Source organism: Zootoca vivipara, chromosome 12 (genome assembly GCF_965207765.1).
Source record: "Zootoca vivipara chromosome 12, rZooViv2.hap1.1, whole genome shotgun sequence".
Classification (NCBI taxonomy): domain Eukaryota; kingdom Metazoa; phylum Chordata; class Lepidosauria; order Squamata; family Lacertidae; genus Zootoca; species Zootoca vivipara.
This window is the reverse complement of record NC_142595.1, coordinates 9,920,439-9,938,196: the sequence shown is the minus strand read 5'-3', so window position 1 is coordinate 9,938,196 and position 17,758 is coordinate 9,920,439. Positions and strand designations below refer to the sequence as shown.

The window sequence follows — 17,758 nt, the reverse complement described above, 5'->3', positions numbered from 1 at the left end:
GGAGTAATATTTGGACTTCATGCTCTCCTACTTAGTGGAGCGATCATCACCATCATCACCCTTGACAAGTAGGACTGGCTCTCTCAGGCCTGCAACTCTCAAGGATGAGTTGGGTATTCGCTTCACTTCCAGGGCAGCACAATGTTATGTTACTGTTACAGATCAGCAGCTTCAATACAGGTAGGCCTACTGAGTTTGCTCCTGTGCAGCAGAGACCCAGGATTGACAGAGTCCCCTGACCGATCCTTACCCCTTACTCACACCACTTCATCCCAGCTGGAACCTTGGGTACCCACAATGGAAAGTGGATCTCACAGCAATAGGTGCCGTTATACTCATTTTGTCATGTTGTGCCAGGTCTCTTATTGACCAGGGAGGTCTAAGAAGATGGTTAGCTGTGGACACAGATAAGGAGGTGATTTTGTTTTTTTAAAAGAGTGTTAATTATGCAGACTCCGGAGTTCAAAGTACAAATACACTGAATGGTGCGCTTCCAATGGATTTTGGAGGCACACACATTTGCAACACTGCACAAAAATAGTGAATCCGCTAGGGCAGTCTACATGACACACGCAAGGCGCAAACACCTTCTATCTAAGCTCTCTTGCTTGTCTGCGCAGAGGGCTACTACAGAGTAGGAAGTACTGCAGAATTCTCAGCACAAAGGAAAACTTTCATAATAAGAACTCAGCCTGATTTCTCCCACAAGGTTAAGAGGTAGGAAGGCAAAAGCTGTGTTATTACATCAGGGTGAATATAGCAATTCAAGGCCTAGAACTCTGGTTCCCAGAGATCTGAGCAGAGCGTCAGCTATCAAGCTGCAGGGGCAGGTAAAGGGATCCAGTCGTGACTGACTCTGGGGTTGCGGCGCTCATCTCGCTCTATAGGCCGAGGGAGCCAGCGTTTGTCTGCAGACAGCTTCCAGGTCATGTGGCCAGCATGACAAAGCTGCTTCTGGCGAACCAGAGCAACACACGGAAACGCCGTTTACCTTCCCGCTGCAGCGGTACCTATTTATCTACTTGCACTTTGACATGATTTCGAACTGCTAGGTTGGCAGGAGCTGGGACCGAGCAACGGGAGCTCACCCCGTCGCGGGGATTCAAACTGCCAACCTCCTGATCGGCAAGCCCTAGGCTCAGTGGTTTAACCACAGCGCCACCCGCAGGGGCAGAGCAAGCTCAAAAAAGGTGTGATTTGAACCCTCTGGGTGAACAGGCAACAACTGAAGGGATTGATATTATGGAGACACACTGCTCTCCACAGAATCTGACAGGCAATTCAGAGATGCACAGCTCTACAACACCCATAGCGTATCTGACACTTTGCTCAGCTCACTTTGGGCAAAAGTCAAGTACAGACGGCCACTCTGAGCAGAGATCAACCCCAAGACTCACCTTGAGCTAGTTAATGTTAGTTCAGCCTTGAAGCCAGTTGGACCACGGGTTGATGCTACAATTGGTGCCCTAAGCAGAATGTCACAATGAGCAGATTTCAGCGCCAGGAGCAGCAAAGATCAACTTGGTGATGTAGTACTAAGTATTAATATTGACAGGAGCAGAAGCTGGGGCCTTAACCAATGCCCCTTAGGGCTCCTTAGGCCAATATCCCATATTTCTAGAGGAGAACTTGAGAGTGAATATTCAATTTCAACTCAACATCGTAACAGATTGCTGCTACCGAACAAAGTCCAAGCAGGCGGAGGCCAGACGGGGCGCAAGAACAACTTGAGCATCACACAGAGACCCCGGTTGCTGGTACACACGGTGATTGCCGAGGATGAATTCAAAGTACCTATTACTTTTAATTTGTCAACATAGTAAAAGTTGTACATACGTTCAATGTGGCAAGGAAATATGAACAATCCAACAAAGCAGCCGATACAAAGAAACGCAGGAGAGGACTACTCTCGGGATGCAGCTACAACGGCAGCTGTCACAAGAGTCTGCACTCCAGGGAAGACTAAGGTTTGCCCAGCTACAAATGACAATAACAAAGGCACCTGCAAAGGGCACAGGGAAGATGAACTTCCTGTGCTCTTAGGAGGCTGGCAGAGATTTCTTAAAAAATAAAAAAAAGCAACCAAGGAAAGGGAGAGGGGCCAATAAACGTCATTCACGCTGCCACTGTTTTTACATATCTAACACCACTCACAATACTACAGCACAAGAGGAATATAAAGACTAAGAGTAGATCTCAAGGGGAACTGAAGCACTCCTATTAGTTGGTGCCCCCTACCTGCTTGCTTGAAGACTAGAAAAGAGCAAAACCAAAGATTCATTCACGCAGCAAAGGGCCAAAACCTAGAGGCGCTTTCCTGGGGTTTCTTGAAGGTCAGAAAGGGCTCCTCCAGAAACAACCGCTAGGCTTGTTATATTTGGGTGGGAGAGAAGAAGAACTCAGACGGGAAAGTCTCCCGTCCTTCAGCACTCGCTGGGCCATGCCAGTATTAGGCAAGCCGATTCTGCAGGGCCAACTGTCTATGCAGTGCTGCCCCAGCCCGAAATCCAGAGAATGCCCACCGCACTCAAGGGTTCCACTGGGTTTACTTGCCAGGCAAAAGGAGTGCTGTATCAAGAGGAGAGGTGCTTAAATGCAGAACGTAATCCGGAATAGATTAGCGTAGATTCAGAACAACGAATCAACTCCCGGGGGAGGGGGGGGGCAGGAAGGAAAAACACAGTGGCATCAGAATCTGCATGATTGGACAGTGGGCATGGACAGCCATGTGAGATGAAAAGGGCACTCGATTCCCCAAAATGCATTTTTCAATGGGAAGACTGAACTTGTCCAGCAGAACATGACGCTGCTCTCGACCAGTTTAAAGATACACTACCTAGAAGGGAAGAGTTCCTCCGGGCTGCTACAGAACAGGGTCATTCAGGACTGCTGGCACAGGGATGGTGGCCTGGAGCAGGTTGGCCGCTATCCTGTTCCCACCCAAGCAGGAAGAGAAGCTCTGCCCCATACCTTTTGGATGTCAAGAGATGGGGGTGAGTGGGTGGGTGGGTGGGGGGCAAATCCCGAGACCCAAATAAAAACCAACCAGAAAGAGCTAGGAGAGTTTCTTTAGATTTTTTTTAAACTAAAAGTGTGGTGAGGACTGTTTCCAGCCAGATTCCCCATCTTGATAGTCACATAAACTGAGGCAAAAGGGCTGCCTTGCGCCTACTGAACAGTTCATGAGTTCAGATTGTCGACAAGCTCAGTAGAGGGTCTCTGCGTTGCTGCTCCGGGGTCGCTTGATCTTCTCAATGTTCTTTAGGATCATGTCGTGCAGAGTCACCTAGCAGGAGAGGAGACAGGGGTTGGCTCAGGGAGGATCCGGCTTGCAAACGAATTTTCCGCACTCCCCCCTCCCCAGGCAAAAAAGCCAGAGCTTGCTATTGCCTAGACCAGTGTTTCCCAAACTTGGGTCTTCAGCTGCTTTTGGACTACAACTCCCATCACCCCTATCTAACCAGACCAGTGATCAGGGATGATGGGAATTGTAGTCCAAAAGCAGGTGGAGACCCAAGTTTGGGAAACACTGGCCTAGACAAGTGATGCCACACCGCATACTCCAGGAAGAAGGGGCTCATCCACCCAAAGAGGCCCAGCAATTAATAACTGGTTGAGAGACCAGCCCTCTGCAAAACTGGCTCAACTGTTACGGGTCCCTTGTCCCCCACCCTCAAGCACCTTAATAGGGCTTGTGCACAGGGAGGTGTTATGAGTCATCTTCAAGACTGGACTTACATATTGATTCCTGAGCTCCGAAATGATGAGCCGCAGGCTGATGTATTCCTTTTCATCCATCTCAGTCACCGTGCGACGGTAATCCTCCTACAGAGACAGTTATTTAGCCAGAATTGCTTTGCACTAAGTGGACTTGCTGTCTCATTCCATCTCCCAGCCGAGAGTCACCTGCAAAGCTGCCATTTTCTCGGGGTCTTCTCAGTCACTACCATCAGTACACCTAGACTCCAACCCCAACCCAAAAGGATGTTGACAATCAAGAACTGGTCGGAAGAGACAACAGGCCTATGCAAAACCCACAGAAACAGAAGCCAAGACCAACATGATCCAGAATTTAATTTGAAGCAGACCCTCAAGACAACAATATTCCCCAAGGGTTTCGTCAGAAAGTCAATAACGCGAAACTCAGCTATCACCTTAATGCCTGCACTTACCACATGGGGATATTTAGCTATTTTAGAAACCAGCTTTGCCCGTGTGATGTAGTATCTGAAATGGAAGCGAGAGAGATGGTTCAACGGTTGGCAAAGTGGTGCCCAAACAGCATACACGACAGAGGGACACACCCCTCTGGAACAAAAGCCAGCCTTTGAAGGCACTCTGCACCAAGCCGTGGAAAGGCACCCACCTAGAGATCTGGTCCAAGTATGAAGCTGCTTCACTCTCCACAGTTCGGAGCTCTGCCACAGTCTCTTCCTGCAAAGGAGGGAGCCAACAAAGAAACATTGGAGAGAATTTTCAGGTGCACCTGGACGTAACCAACCAGTCTCTTAACTGGTCACGCTGATGAGTCTCTGCCATGAACTGGAGGCCTGAGCCCCAGCAAGGGAGAAAGAGCCACCCAATCAGCCACGGTGAAAATGCAGTGTTAGAAACTCAGGTATATAAGCTAGGTGCCAAACGGCTACTTAAACCAAGGTTACAGTCACCAAAACGTAATTGTCTAGTTCAGGGGTCAGCAAACTTGTTCAGCATGGGGCCAGTCCACTGTCCCTCAGACCTTGTGGGGGGCCGGACTGTATTTTTGGGGGTGTGTGTGTGTGTGAACGATTCCTATGCCCCACAAATAACCCAGAAATGCATTTTAAACGAAAGGACACATTCTACTCATGTAAAAACACGCTGATTCCTGGACCGTCCGCAGGCCGGATATAGAAGGCGATTGGGCCAGATCCGGCCCCCGGGCCTTAGTTTGCCTACCAAGGGTCTAGTTGCCATTTTTGGGTAAGATGGCTCTAAAGTCTTTTTTTTCAAATGATGGACTGGCCGTGACTGCTAGTTCAGATGACAACCTTGAGCTAGGATAAGGATGCTGAGAACTTAAAGAGGAAAAGTGACTTGATCCAGAGGCAGTCCAAATATATATTGCCCTTTTCCTACCGCTTTTTCTTAAGGGTGACTGTTCCTGCTCAGAAAAAAGCATTTTGGTTCCTGAAATTCTGATTGTGCTCACCACCCCAGAAAGGGACAGTTCCTCAGGATTCTGCCCCCGCCCCCCAACCGCTGACCTACCTGAATAGAAACGCCAAAGTTGTTGCCGTCCTCTATCCTTGGAATCAGCAGCTGCACCCACATTTTGACCTGCAGGGCAGAATATGTCATATTAAATAGGTGCCACTGCTTTGCTGTAAACAGCTGGCAGACTGTTCTACATGCAGCATCTGAGCCAGGCAGTTCAGGCTGAGACAGAGAGACTTGCTGCAGAACAATTAAAACTCCCAAACCAAACGAGGGTTTGAAATCTAGCCTCCTGCATTCAAACCTAGCACTGGCCCAGTTTTCACGGAGATGGTAAACCCAAACCTAGGGAGCACCCCTTGAGACTGCAGAAAGGGGGTGTTGTCACATGACTGAATGCTCCTCCATACAAACGAAACATTCTCATGCACAGAAAACCAACAGATCACAGAGACAGAGAGAGTTCTAAGCCAACTTTCTCCCCAGTATGCTAGATTTCTATGGCCAAGAAGGCTGTGGTTAAGTTGCTGAGTGGAACACCTGGATGTGTACATACTACACCTGGGCTGGAACTGCACTGGCCTCCAGTTGGCTACCAGACCATGTCCAAAATCTTGTTACCAACATATAGAACCGCTAAACAACTTAGGACCAGGTTACCTGAAATACCGCCTGCCTGCCCCTGTTTAGACCTGTAAGATCACCTAGATCTAGGGGAATTTTTTTGAAGTGGCACCACATTCTGCAGACTATCACAGGACAGCAAAAAATGTGATTTTTCTGCCATTTCCCCTGCACGGTGAAATGCACTTCTCTTTACCGTATGTAAAGCATGGTCTATAAATTGATTCAGATGTCTTAGAATCATAAAACTGTGGAGTTGGAAGGGACCCTGAGGATCATCTAGTCCAACCCCCTGCAAGGCTGGAATATGCAGCCGTGCCATATGAGGATCGAACCTGCAACCTTGGCATTATCAGCCCCAATCTCTAACCAAGTGAGGCCAGATATATCTTTCTGCCTGGTCTTTCCTTGATCCATAAGATCTTACCCTGTTATTTCTGCTTTTCATTTGTTATAATGCTGTTCACTGTTCTTACAGTGCTTTTGAATACTATTTAGGTTATTTTTAAAGAAAGAAAGAAAAGTGGCCTATGAAATGCTTTTAAATCATAAAATAAAAATATATGCTGGTATGAAGAAGAGGAGGAGTTTGGACTTGATATCCCGCTTTTCACTTCCCTTAAGGAGTCTCAAAGTGGCTAACAATCTCCTTTCCCTTCCTCCCCCATGAATCGAACCCGGTTCACCAGATTCCGAGTCCACCGCTCTTAACCACTACACCATGCTGGGATTCAGAGGAGGATTCAGTCGAAGTCGAGGCACCTCAGCAAGAACTAAGCAAACTTCATACAAGGTTTGCCACAGTAACATGCAAGCAGAGGCCAGATCTACGACCCCATATCCTTGTTGATACGCACGATTAGCCACCTTGTTCTCTCTGAGGAGCTAACTGGGGGAAAAGCACGTTTGATTTTATCCCTGCTGTTTGGAGCACCACCACAGGAAACTGATCTGTAAAGCGTCCGGACCCAAAGAGGAAGGAAAAGGCAGCCCATCACTCACCGTGTTGCATTTCTCAATTAGCAGCCGGATCTCGGGTTTCACCTTCTCAATGATGTCCACCAGCTGCTGGTTGCTCTTCAGCATCCCATTAGGCATGACAAAGACTTTGGTACCTGGTGCCACGAGAAGAGACTTGCCACTTATTCAATGGAGGAGGAGTGTGAGCATGGGTGCGCATGCATGTGCTTGCCGCTCAGCAGGTCAGGAAGGGCCATAAGCTCAGTGGTAGAGCAACAGCTTTGCAAGCAGAAGTTCCCAGGTTTAACCCCTGGCATCTCTAGGTAAGGCTGGGAGATATGCCTGCCTGAAACCCTGGAGAGCTGCTGCCAGTCAGTGTAGGCAATACTGAGCAAGATGGACCAATGGCCTGGCTCAGTGCAAGGCAGCTTCCTATGTTCCAGGTTACCCGTGGGGTTTTATGCAGGCAGAGTGTTTACCCACTCTGGATCAGTCTATTCCAGGCATCCCCAAACTTCGGCCCTCCAGATGTTTTGGACTACAATTCCCATCTTCCCTGACCACTGGTCCCGTTAGCTACGGATCATGGGAGTTGTAGGCCAAAACATCTGGAGGGCCGCAGTTTAGGGATGCCTGGTCTATTCCTACATCTAACCAACTGTTCTAAACACATTAACTCAGGAACCAAGAGGACAAAAACTTTTAAAAAAGGAATGGGGAAAAAATATGATTTATCTAGGAGACTACTGCAAGCAGATGGAAACATCAGCAGGATTTGAAGCCCACTAGTAATGTAACAAATACTATGGATAAGATGGATTGATTTAAAATATAGAATATGGAATAATATGCAGTCGTAAATGTTGACAATAGAACCCATGGAGGGGATGTGTGTGGGGGGGGGAAGTATCAAGATTCAGAGTAACCTCTATATGTGGATATGCATTTGGAATGTTATAAATTTATATTTGTAAAATCAAATAAAAATGATTTCAAAAAAACCCACCACCACATTAATATAGGAGGTAGCAACCTTTCCAGGAGCCATATATCTTTAAAAGGTTGTGCAGTAGGGGATTTCAGTAGGCGCAAGTTATCATCACAGCACAGCAGGATCTGAAAAGTTGCACCTGCTCAAATGTCCTCTTCCACAAAGTTACAATATTCAAATTAGCTGGTGCATAGATACAGTGGTGCCTCGCTTAAGGAATGCCCTGCTTAACAAAATTTCCGCTTAACGAAAGGATTTTTCAAGCGGAGGTTGCCTCGCTAGACGAATTCGTTTCATGAAAAATTCATCTAGCAAATAGCGGTTTCCCATAGGAATGCATTGAAATTCAATTAATGCGTTCCTATGGGCAAAAAAAAAAAAACCCAAAAAAATCAATGCATTCCTATGGGATTCGCTAGATGAATTTTACATTATAAGAAAAGACCCGTGGAACGAATTAAATTCGTCTAGCGAGGCACCACTGTATTATTAATTTTGACCATTTAATGACATAGGAATTGAATTCCAGTGATTTATTTTGGGGAGGGGCACTCCCTTTCTAGATAATTTCAAAAAGTGTGGCTTTGGGCTCTCAAACCTGGGATCCCTACGCTCCGTTTCTGTTCTTTGAAACTTCATATTGTGAATTAGAAGACTGAAAGCATAAGCCAGGCCACAAATGATGCAACTGTGGTTTTCCCAATTAACTGCAAATGAATTTCAACCATACATGAGGTCTGGGAACACTATGCACAACATCTTGGCAGGACAGTGGTACCTTGGTTCTCAAAGGCCATGGTTCTCAAATGCTGAAAACCTGGAAGTGAGTATTTCAGGTTTTTGAACGTTTTTTCAGAAGTCTGATGCGGTTGTCGACTATTGGCACCTGCACCAATCGGAAGCTGCGCCTGGGATTTCGAACATTTCGGAAGTCAAACAGATTACGTTCGGAGCTTTTGTTTTTGCTATTTATTTTGCGTTTTTGTTTTTGAGACTTTTTCGGTTATTTTGTTTTCGTGACTGTGGAACCCAGTTCAGCTACTGATTGATTGTGTGACTGCAGAAGGGGATAAAAGCAGTGACTATCATCAGTGCAGGTAGGAGTTTTTTTCTTTTTTTTATCATCTACAATACTGTCTTATTTATTTTATAGTACAGTACATTGATTATTGCTTTCATTTTATGGATCAATGGTCTCATTAAAATTCAAGTTAAATTGCTGCTTTAGGGGTTGTTTTTAAAAGTCTGGAACGGATTAATCCATTTTGCATTACTTTCTATGGGAAAGCATGCCTCAGTTTTGGAACGCTTTAGCTTTGGAACGGACTTCCGGAACAGATTAAGTTTGAGAACCAAGGGTGCCACTGAAGGATTCAACCATCCTTCAGTAAAGTAGTGAAAAGCTGGAGCATTTCAAGGGATCATTTTAAATTCTAGGACAAATTTATGGTCACGGTGCAGGTCACAATTACATAAATGAATTAATACTTCAATTCTTTGGCACCAATATAAAATATTACGGTTTCTGGATTTTTCCCAACCCCATATGCTCAGAGCGTTCACTCAATCGGACAGGTTTCATAAGACAAACACAAGCTCCCAAACCAGCATTGACAGCAATCAGATGCCATGAATTTAGCAGAAGAGGTTTAGGAACTAACCCTGGAAGGTCTCATCACATTCTTCCAGCTTTCTCTTCTTCATATTGGGCTGAAAAAACAAAGAGGACATTTTTTTTTTTACAGAAAGAAAGCAGATATGTACAAAATTATTTACAGGGGGGGAAATGTATTGTATCAAATCATATACAAAGTAAAATCTAAAGAAGTGTGTTTATCCAAATAACTAAAACTGTAGGAAAAGAGAAATAGGTAGAGGAAATTACAAAAGGAGGGTTTGGAAAAAGAAAGGGGCAAATGAAGGCCAAGAGGAAGAGAAAATAATGTGTGTATTTGGTATAAGTATTTGCATCCTTAACTACCGGTAATTAAATAAGAGTTTAATTGAACGTATAAGAATCATGCTCTTGACAAACAAGTGAAAATGAAACATACATTGTCTTGAAATTCCAATGATATATAAATAAAACTTCAACTTTTGAGAAATTTGTCAGGTGCGTGGCTTTCTTTGCTTCTTCTATAGAAGGTTAACTCATGCCAGAAGGGCAGGAAATTCTATTCTGCATACACAGCATATGGAGAAGAAGACATGGATCCTGACACAAGCAACTATCTGCTTCTAGTTCCCAGACAGCTTTCTTAAGGTGAGCACTATGCTGTTTTCCATAATAACCCTCAAATATTAAATATAAATATCTCAAATATTAAACCCAGGCAAAGTGAAACCATCTTACCCCATCCAGTCCATCATGACTGTTTGTGAGCAGGATTGGGTCTGGAACAGGAAGGTTCATATCTGAGTGGATTTGGGTGAGATCGTGAATGTTCAGAATGGGATCCTAGGAAAGGAGGATAGCCGAAGCATAATGTTAAATTGCTTAACACATTCCCAAACAGCCAAACTTGAATCCAACACCAAACCCATAGTCTGTGAACCGCCCTGAGACACCCCCCCTTAATATAAATAAAATAACAAAATAACAACAACAACAACAACAACCTGCAATAGTCATAAGCCACTCACTGGACAAGAAAAACCAGGTGAGAGGCACTGGGCTTGCAACGCTTACCTTAAGGAACGCATCGAGTTCTAAAAGCTTCTTTGGGAAAAAACTTGCCACCAGATCCTCAGCCTGAAGGACAAAGAACAGCCAGCTGTGATGCATGAATTAATACTGAGATTATCTGCAAAAGGGCAGATCAGAAATTAACCCCAAATTAACCCTCTGTATGAACCAGTAGAACCACTTCCAAAGGCAAAAGCCATGAGCCTTGGATACCGCAGGGGCCAGAACAGAGCTACAGACAAGCTCTCTAATTGACTAGCTGAAGTTCTCTTAAGAGTCATCAAAGGGTCTCAAGGAAGATGTTCCAGCAACAGAAACACCCAGACCCTTAAGCCTTAAGGGCAGGCGGTGGGGAGGAATCACGACACTTACTTCAGCTGTGATCCGCTCCCTGAAAGAGTCTACCTGCAGGAGAGAAGAGAAGCAGTTTAGAACAGAGTCCAAACTGGGTAAAACAGAGTGACGCAAGCAGACACAGAGCTGTGCTCTGTACAGTAGCACAATATTCTCATAGAATCAAAGAACTGTAGAGTTGGAAATGATGTCCGAACGTCACCTAGTCCAAACCCTTGCAATGCAGGATTATGCAGGTGGCCCATATGGGGATCAAACCCACTGTGGGCCTCAGGGGTCCACAATTTGCTTAGAATCAACAACCCAGGGCACAATAAGTTATGTGCCACCGAAAAGCATTTTTCTGAAATTATTTAGCCATGTTCCAAGTTTTTTCCAGACCCCGCTGATTCTGCTAAGGGATTACGGGGTTGGAAAAATCTTTACTTCCGGGGCTTCCTGTTTCCGGTGGTGAGAAATGGCTGACTCCCACACGATCGGACCTCAGCCGTGCCAGTAATTCAGGGTTGATATTAGCCCTGGCAGACTCCCCAGGGTGGGGGAGAACTGTCTCATAGACCTGCAGACCATCCGAGATTGCCAGCTTGCATCAAGGTGCAAGCGGCAGGACGCTGGGTCCCAGAGCACAACACGGCTGGCACTCTGCGAAGTCACTCTCATAGCAGGAAATATCTGTTTGATAAAATAATTAGATTTGGACAATAAACAGACATAGTCTGGACCGAAGAAGACTGAGAAAAAACCTGCAGAACTGGGCATTCCCTGGTGTTTAAAGAGATTCTCATCATGGTGTTTGGAATATGGAGGTGATTGGTACGTTCTTCTTTTTCTTCTCAATACCTACAATTGTTTTTCTATGCCAAGCCATATTAAGAAACCTTTTTTGTTGTTGAAAAGTACAGATGGACTTCTATTTATAATTAAGTATTCAATTGCGCAGCTTTAGACTTGAAAGACTTGATAAAGATAAAAGAAGAAACAAGATGGCGCTTATAAATATGACGCAGCATGGAAAAATGAGAATTCCTCCCTTCTTCGAGGGAAGTGGGAAATACTTGCTAGCTGACTTTATAATGACTTGAGACAACCATTTGGGATAACATACAGTGCATCTGCTTGCAGAATTTCTTCATTATGAGCGAGAAGGCTAAATGGATGTCTAGCAACCCCCCTTCTAGGGCCCAGAGGGGGGGATTGTGTGGTCTCTGGGAAAGCTGATTGATCAGCAATTGACTTATATCTGTGGAATACAGTTCATTTACATTGCAATATTGCAAACAGTATGCTCAACAATTTAAGGACGGGAAATCAGTAACAAATTAACACCGTGGAAGTTACTGCGTCATTAAATTTCAAGCGACAGGCTTGGACAACAGCCCGGATTGGAAGAATTTAACAACTTGGGAGTTGCTGCATCATTAAACTTTGAACGATAGACTTGGACAACAGCCTGGATTGGAAGATTGGAATGAAGTCAGGAAAAGCTGCGCTGGCAAATAGACAGTTGAAAAAAATATATATACACAAATAAAGCTGTACTCGATGGATGAAAGGATATATGATTTCTGACATGATTGAGAATCACATAGCCAGGGACGGAGAACTTTAAAGCGTTAAGATTGGAATGTGGAAAATATGAGAACAACAAGATGAAGGCAGGAACAAAGATATTGGAGATATACTTAAGAGATCCAGACTATGGGAAGCCCGAAAAACGAATTAATAATTTGGATTGTAATTTGGTTGGTTTTTTATTTTATTTTATTGTTTTTAATTGTATTATGATTTGATGGATATGTTAATAGGCTGTTTTTATTGGAAAATCAATAAAAATGTTTGTTTGTTTTTTAAAAAGGAAAAATCTTTACTTCCTGGCCATCTAGAAGTTTGGTGCTGCCACTAGAGAATCCACAATCTCTTTTCCTATCCTGCACCAACCCATTGTTTAACTCCTTTTTCAAACTCAGCACAGTATTGCTGCCAACAGTCACTGCATAAGGCCGGAGCGACAAGTTCCCAAAGTGGGTGTTTTTGGCCCATGTGCATATAAACAGATGAAGCTGGCCATACTGTCAGATCATTGGTCCCTGTTGCAGCTAGATGGCGTGCCTGGATTTGTTTGAACAGGACATATATATATGCCTTTGATCCTCCCCTCTTTCAGCAGGCCCTGCCTGGCATGCAGCCCCCACAAGACTACCCACAAGAGAACGTACCCTTGCCATCTCCACCCAGTGGCTAAAATTACCTGCCTTATGCACCCTTCCTTGTTTTTATTTGAGTTGTACATACGCAGTGCCTACAGAATATGTCTCATGCCTGGGGAGCAGCAGTATGGAAGTCTAAGCCTGCAGCAAATGGATTGTCTCATAGAGCCGAAAAGCTGAACAACTGACATAGCTAAAACTTGCAAAGATGGCTCCAAGCTCTCTTCTATACATATCCCTCTGATGCTGATAAATCGTGCATAATCGGTTTGAAGCCCACATGGCGGTAACGGTTTCTTAACATTTGACACTGCGATCACGATTGTTCTGTGAGCTATGTAAAAAAATTGTGACGTGGGGAAAACTGTGAGGCTTTCTTCTCTCATGTTTCCTGCCACCCCTGTTGCTCTACAGTTGTAACGATATGTTAAAATCAAGTAAAATGTGTCAGTTGTACAACCCTACGTAGTGGCAGTTGCCAGAACATCACCCTACATTGTTCCATCCTTATTTCAGGCATCGTGATATATCGGTATGCAGCGGTACCTCGGTTCTTGAACATAATCTATTCCGGAAGACCGTTTGAGTTCCGAAACATCGAAAACTGAGGTGCAAAGGGCGGCCTGCAAATTTAATTGAGAAAATTGAGAAACACTCAGTGGAAGCCGTTCAGCTTCCGAGGCACGTTCAAAAACGGAAGCATTTACTTCTGGGTTTTCGGTGTTCGAGTTCTGAAACGTTCGTCAATGGAGACGTTCAAGAACAAGGTACCACTGTATTGTGATGTTTAGCTGGTGATATATCATGATGTTGATGAAAACCAGACAATGCTCAGTCCCACCTCTGATCAACCATTAGATCTGCTGATGTGTCAGTATAAGAAGTTACAGCAGATGAGGTGGGCCATCTCCTCTGTTCCCTTCAAAACAGCCTCCAAATTATAGCAGTCTATAATTATACGCCGGCTCCCTTGGCCAATAAAGCGAGATGAGCGCCGCAACCCCAGAGTCATTTGCGACTGGACCTAATGCCCTTTACCTTTACCCTACTTCTTTATGCTAGCATATAGGGCAGTCAACGTTATTTTTCCTCCACACATACATGCTTTCCCCGGATCCAGGCCTCACCTACGGCACGCCGAATATGCATCGAAACAACTACCACCATTGCCTCAAAGTAGAAGTGGTCCCTCTGCCCACTGGATGTTATGAGAAATGGATAGATTCAGCCTCAAGGCTGTAGCTTAGTCTTGTTTTTTCTCCAAAGAATAGAAATCCCTTATAATGTGTCATGAGAAGCGATACTTTGCCTCCTACATGTGGGTTGCAAAGTCATATATTTGCATAGCTAGGCTTGCATCATATTTCCACGTGGTCTGTTACTTAGACAGAAAGCAGCCCTTGCTCTCAGGATTACTTGGAGCTACCAATTTTGCAGCACTCACTGTTCCCCATCATGTGTCTTTCAATGGACAAGTTAAGAACGTGTTTTTACTCAAGGCGGCTTGGGGGCAAGTTAGGCACCCGGCCTGTTTTAACACTGTACTGCTGACTCTTGCAAGTTTCACAATTGCTTTAATGTTTTACCATTCTGTAGTTGAAGATTACCTTTGTATTTGGGTTTTTATGATAATGAGAAATTTAATAAATCTGTGAAACTGGTAGATTATTTGCTAGGAGATCAATGGGGCAAGAGTTGCTCCCCCTTTCTCCCTCCTCACAATTCTAAAACCCTCCTGCTGACCTAAACAGGAGTCTGCCTAAACAAGACAACTCTATCCCTCATACTTGTCATTCTTCATCCTCTTTAGGAAAAGGATTTGAGGCTCCTTCCTCTGAAACAGTTCAAGGGATGTGACAACCATACTTTCCTCTGCTGATGTAAATATTCCCTGGCAGCAGAGGGAAGTATGCCCACCCTTGGCTCAGGTAGATTGGGATAGTAGCGGTGGCAAGCAGAAATCCCCCCCAACCCTCAACTACTTTTGTGCAAGAATATAGGGTCTAGCAGAGATGTTCCTACTCTACCACACTCTTTTTTTGCCCATGATCTGTTAGTAATAACAGAGATCAAGTGAAGACTGGGGAGAAACAGTTTTCCTTCTCCATTTTCTTCTTTTTCATATCGTGCTTTTAAAAAATAATATACAACACGATCTTGATTTCAAATATTTAAAGTGTACCGGGGGGGGGGGGGAGAGCAACAGGACTAAGAGGGTCCAGGGAAAAGCCAGAGTTTCCATCCCTGCCCCCTTGCATGAAAGGCTTTTGACTTCAATCCAATTTAGGAGATCAGAGCATGATGATCACTTGTAGGATCAGAAAGCAAATCAGAAAGCAGTAGACAATTTAACAGCTACATAAAAACAGGTGAATGGGCAAACTCGTTTTTAAAATGGGAAGCAAAAAAGGACCATGCAAGACTTCTATCCAGACCGATTATAAGAAAGTCTGCACTTTAAACTACAAGAAAGTTTGTGCACAAAAGCAGATTACTGCAACAGAAAATTGACAGGTGAATATTCATACAAATATAAAATGCAATGGAGCCTGCAGTATTTCCTACATGCTACCAGTCTGAAACTTAACTTTAAGGCTGGGTAAAAGAGAAAAGAATAGAGAAAAATAGAGAAAATTGATAGGCTCTCAATTCAGGACAAGAAATGGCTCTTAATTTTTTTAAAAAAAATATATTTTCTTTTAAAAAAACTGTTAAAAATAGCAGGGGTTCAAATGAAATCTAAGTGGAACATAACTGTTAAAAATACCAATGAAACTGGATCAAGTACGCTCTATCAAACTGATCTGAGCTAAAGCCTGATTTTCTATTATTATACATGAAAAATGAATCCCGAGGAACACAATGTGACCTCTTAAGTTAAACATTATAAATATTGCACAATAGGTCATGCACTGTATATATTATTGTTCAAATGTTGAATAAGCATGCTGTCAAGTGGCATGACCATCTACGTTCTATCTCAAGGAAAAGCCCTATTCTGCCCAGCCACTACATGCCAATGCTTTTGCATAGTTCTGAGTACTGAGCTTCCAGAACATAGCCTTGCTTAGCTTTCCTTAACTTGCCACAGAAATCCTTAATTTGGCAATCACTCTGCTAGGCTGATAAAATCTAGCCAGTGCAAAAGTCACACTGGGTGCATGATCTGAGGTTTAAATCACGTTCCTGGACAGTATAATAAACTTAGATGCAAACAGGTGTGTTTTACCAGCCAGAATGTGTTGCTTGTTTGAGAAATATTCAAGCTACTATAAATAATAATAATAATAATAATAATAATAATAATAATAATAAATTTATTTATACCCCGCCCTCCCCAGTCAAAACAAGGCTCATAAAAAGCAATTAATTAAAATACAGATTAAAATACAATATTAAAATTTAAAATGCAGTCTCATTTTAAGTAATCCATAAATCCAAACCATGAGGGAGGAAAAACACAGGGGTCAGACTAAGTCCAGCCCAAAGGCCAGGCGGAACAGCTCTGTCTTGCAGGCCCTGTGGAAAGATGACAAATCCCGCAGGGCCCTGGTCTCCTGTGAAAGAGCGTTCCACCAAGTTGGGGCCAATACTGAAAAGGCTCTGGCCCTAGTAGAGGCCAATCTAGCCACCTTATGGCTCGGGATCTCCAGAATATTGTTGTTTGTGGACCTTAAGGTCCTCCGTGGGGCAAACTTGGAAGTTTGACTTAAATGGAGACTTTTCCCTCAAACCCCTTTGATCTGAATAAATCCAGGTGAAAAACAGTAACAGTAACATCCAACCAGCCTAAAGAAGCCACCACCGCAGGATGTAGCAAAGGGAGGTGCCCTTGGCCTGTCAGAGTCAAGCAGAGCACATTCCCCCATGGCCAGAGACAGTGTAGTTCCACTGATCAGCAGCTTGGGGTGCGGACAAAAAAGATGCACCATCAGTAGAGCACGAGACTCTAACAATAACAATAACAATAATAACCCATCTGTCTGGGTTTCCCCAGCCACTCTTAATCCCAAGGTCGTGGGTTCGAGGGCCACGTTGGGCGAAATATCCCTGCATTGGAGGGGGGGCTGACCCTTGGGGTCCCTTGCAACCGTGCAATGGGATTCCGTATGATCATGCCAACTTCCTCAGAGGCAGTGATACAATCCGGAAATCTTAAGGCACGCGGCTGTGTTCCTACCGCCTCCCTCTTTAAAGGCAAGGTGGTAAGCCAGGCCCGTTGTGTCTGCGGGCCCCTCAAGCCCACCCTGCGCGGTGTGACGGGCCCGGGGCAGAAGCGCCCCCAAGCGGCACCCGCTGCCCAAGGGCACTGAGCCAGCAGGGCCTCAGCCCTCCATGGCAACCGGCACGCTCGCCCCGTCAGCGGAGAGGAGCCACGGCTGAAGCGCCCCGGGAAAACTCTCCCGCCTCCTTCCGGAGGCCAGCGCTCTGCACATGCTCCCGGGCACGCACGCCCCGCGAAGCAACTGGCCGCTCTCTCTCCTTCCCGCCCCTCTCAGACCCCGCTTCCCCCCGTACCTTGATCTTAAGTTCCGGATCCACCTTGAGCAGGGAGGCCATGGCAGGGCGGGGGAACCGCTATCCTTAGCCGGGTCCGTCTCGTTTTCGTTCGCCGCTGCCGCCGCCACCCGAGCAAACCACCGGCTTCTTCGCCGCGGCCGGAAATGACGGCATAACGCCTCGCCGCCGCCGCTTAGCCAACCGCCGCGCGCGCCTCCACCTTCCCACGTGATCCCCCCC

The 17,758-nt window shown here is 45.0% G+C and overlaps 1 protein-coding gene across 1 annotated transcript; it reads right to left on the bottom strand.

The window, feature by feature from the left end:
- Positions 1-1,780: 1,780 nt before the first annotated feature.
- Positions 1,781-17,684, bottom strand: PSME3 (proteasome activator subunit 3). The gene is made up of 11 exons (XM_035136292.3): positions 17,537-17,684; positions 10,830-10,862; positions 10,461-10,523; positions 10,125-10,229; positions 9,433-9,481; positions 6,823-6,935; positions 5,251-5,319; positions 4,367-4,434; positions 4,173-4,227; positions 3,739-3,825; positions 1,781-3,286 (listed from the first exon to the last, which is right to left on the bottom strand). The coding sequence occupies exons 1-11, from the start codon at positions 17,576-17,578 to the stop codon at positions 3,206-3,208; spliced, it is 765 nt and encodes a 254-aa protein (XP_034992183.1). The 5' UTR covers positions 17,579-17,684; the 3' UTR covers positions 1,781-3,205.
- Between the last annotated feature and the right edge of the window lie 74 nt (positions 17,685-17,758).

Excerpts from the sequence above, each read along its gene's own strand:
- PSME3 (XM_035136292.3), bottom strand. The coding sequence starts at position 17,578 with ATGGCCTCCCTGCTCAAGGTGGATCCGGAACTTAAGATCAAG. Across the intron at positions 10,524-10,829 it reads GGGAGCGGATCACAGCTGAA|GCTGAGGATCTGGTGGCAAG; the intron begins GTAAGTGTCGTG and ends TTTGTCCTTCAG. Across the intron at positions 6,936-9,432 it reads ATGTGATGAGACCTTCCAGG|GTACCAAAGTCTTTGTCATG; the intron begins GTTAGTTCCTAA and ends TCGTGGCACCAG.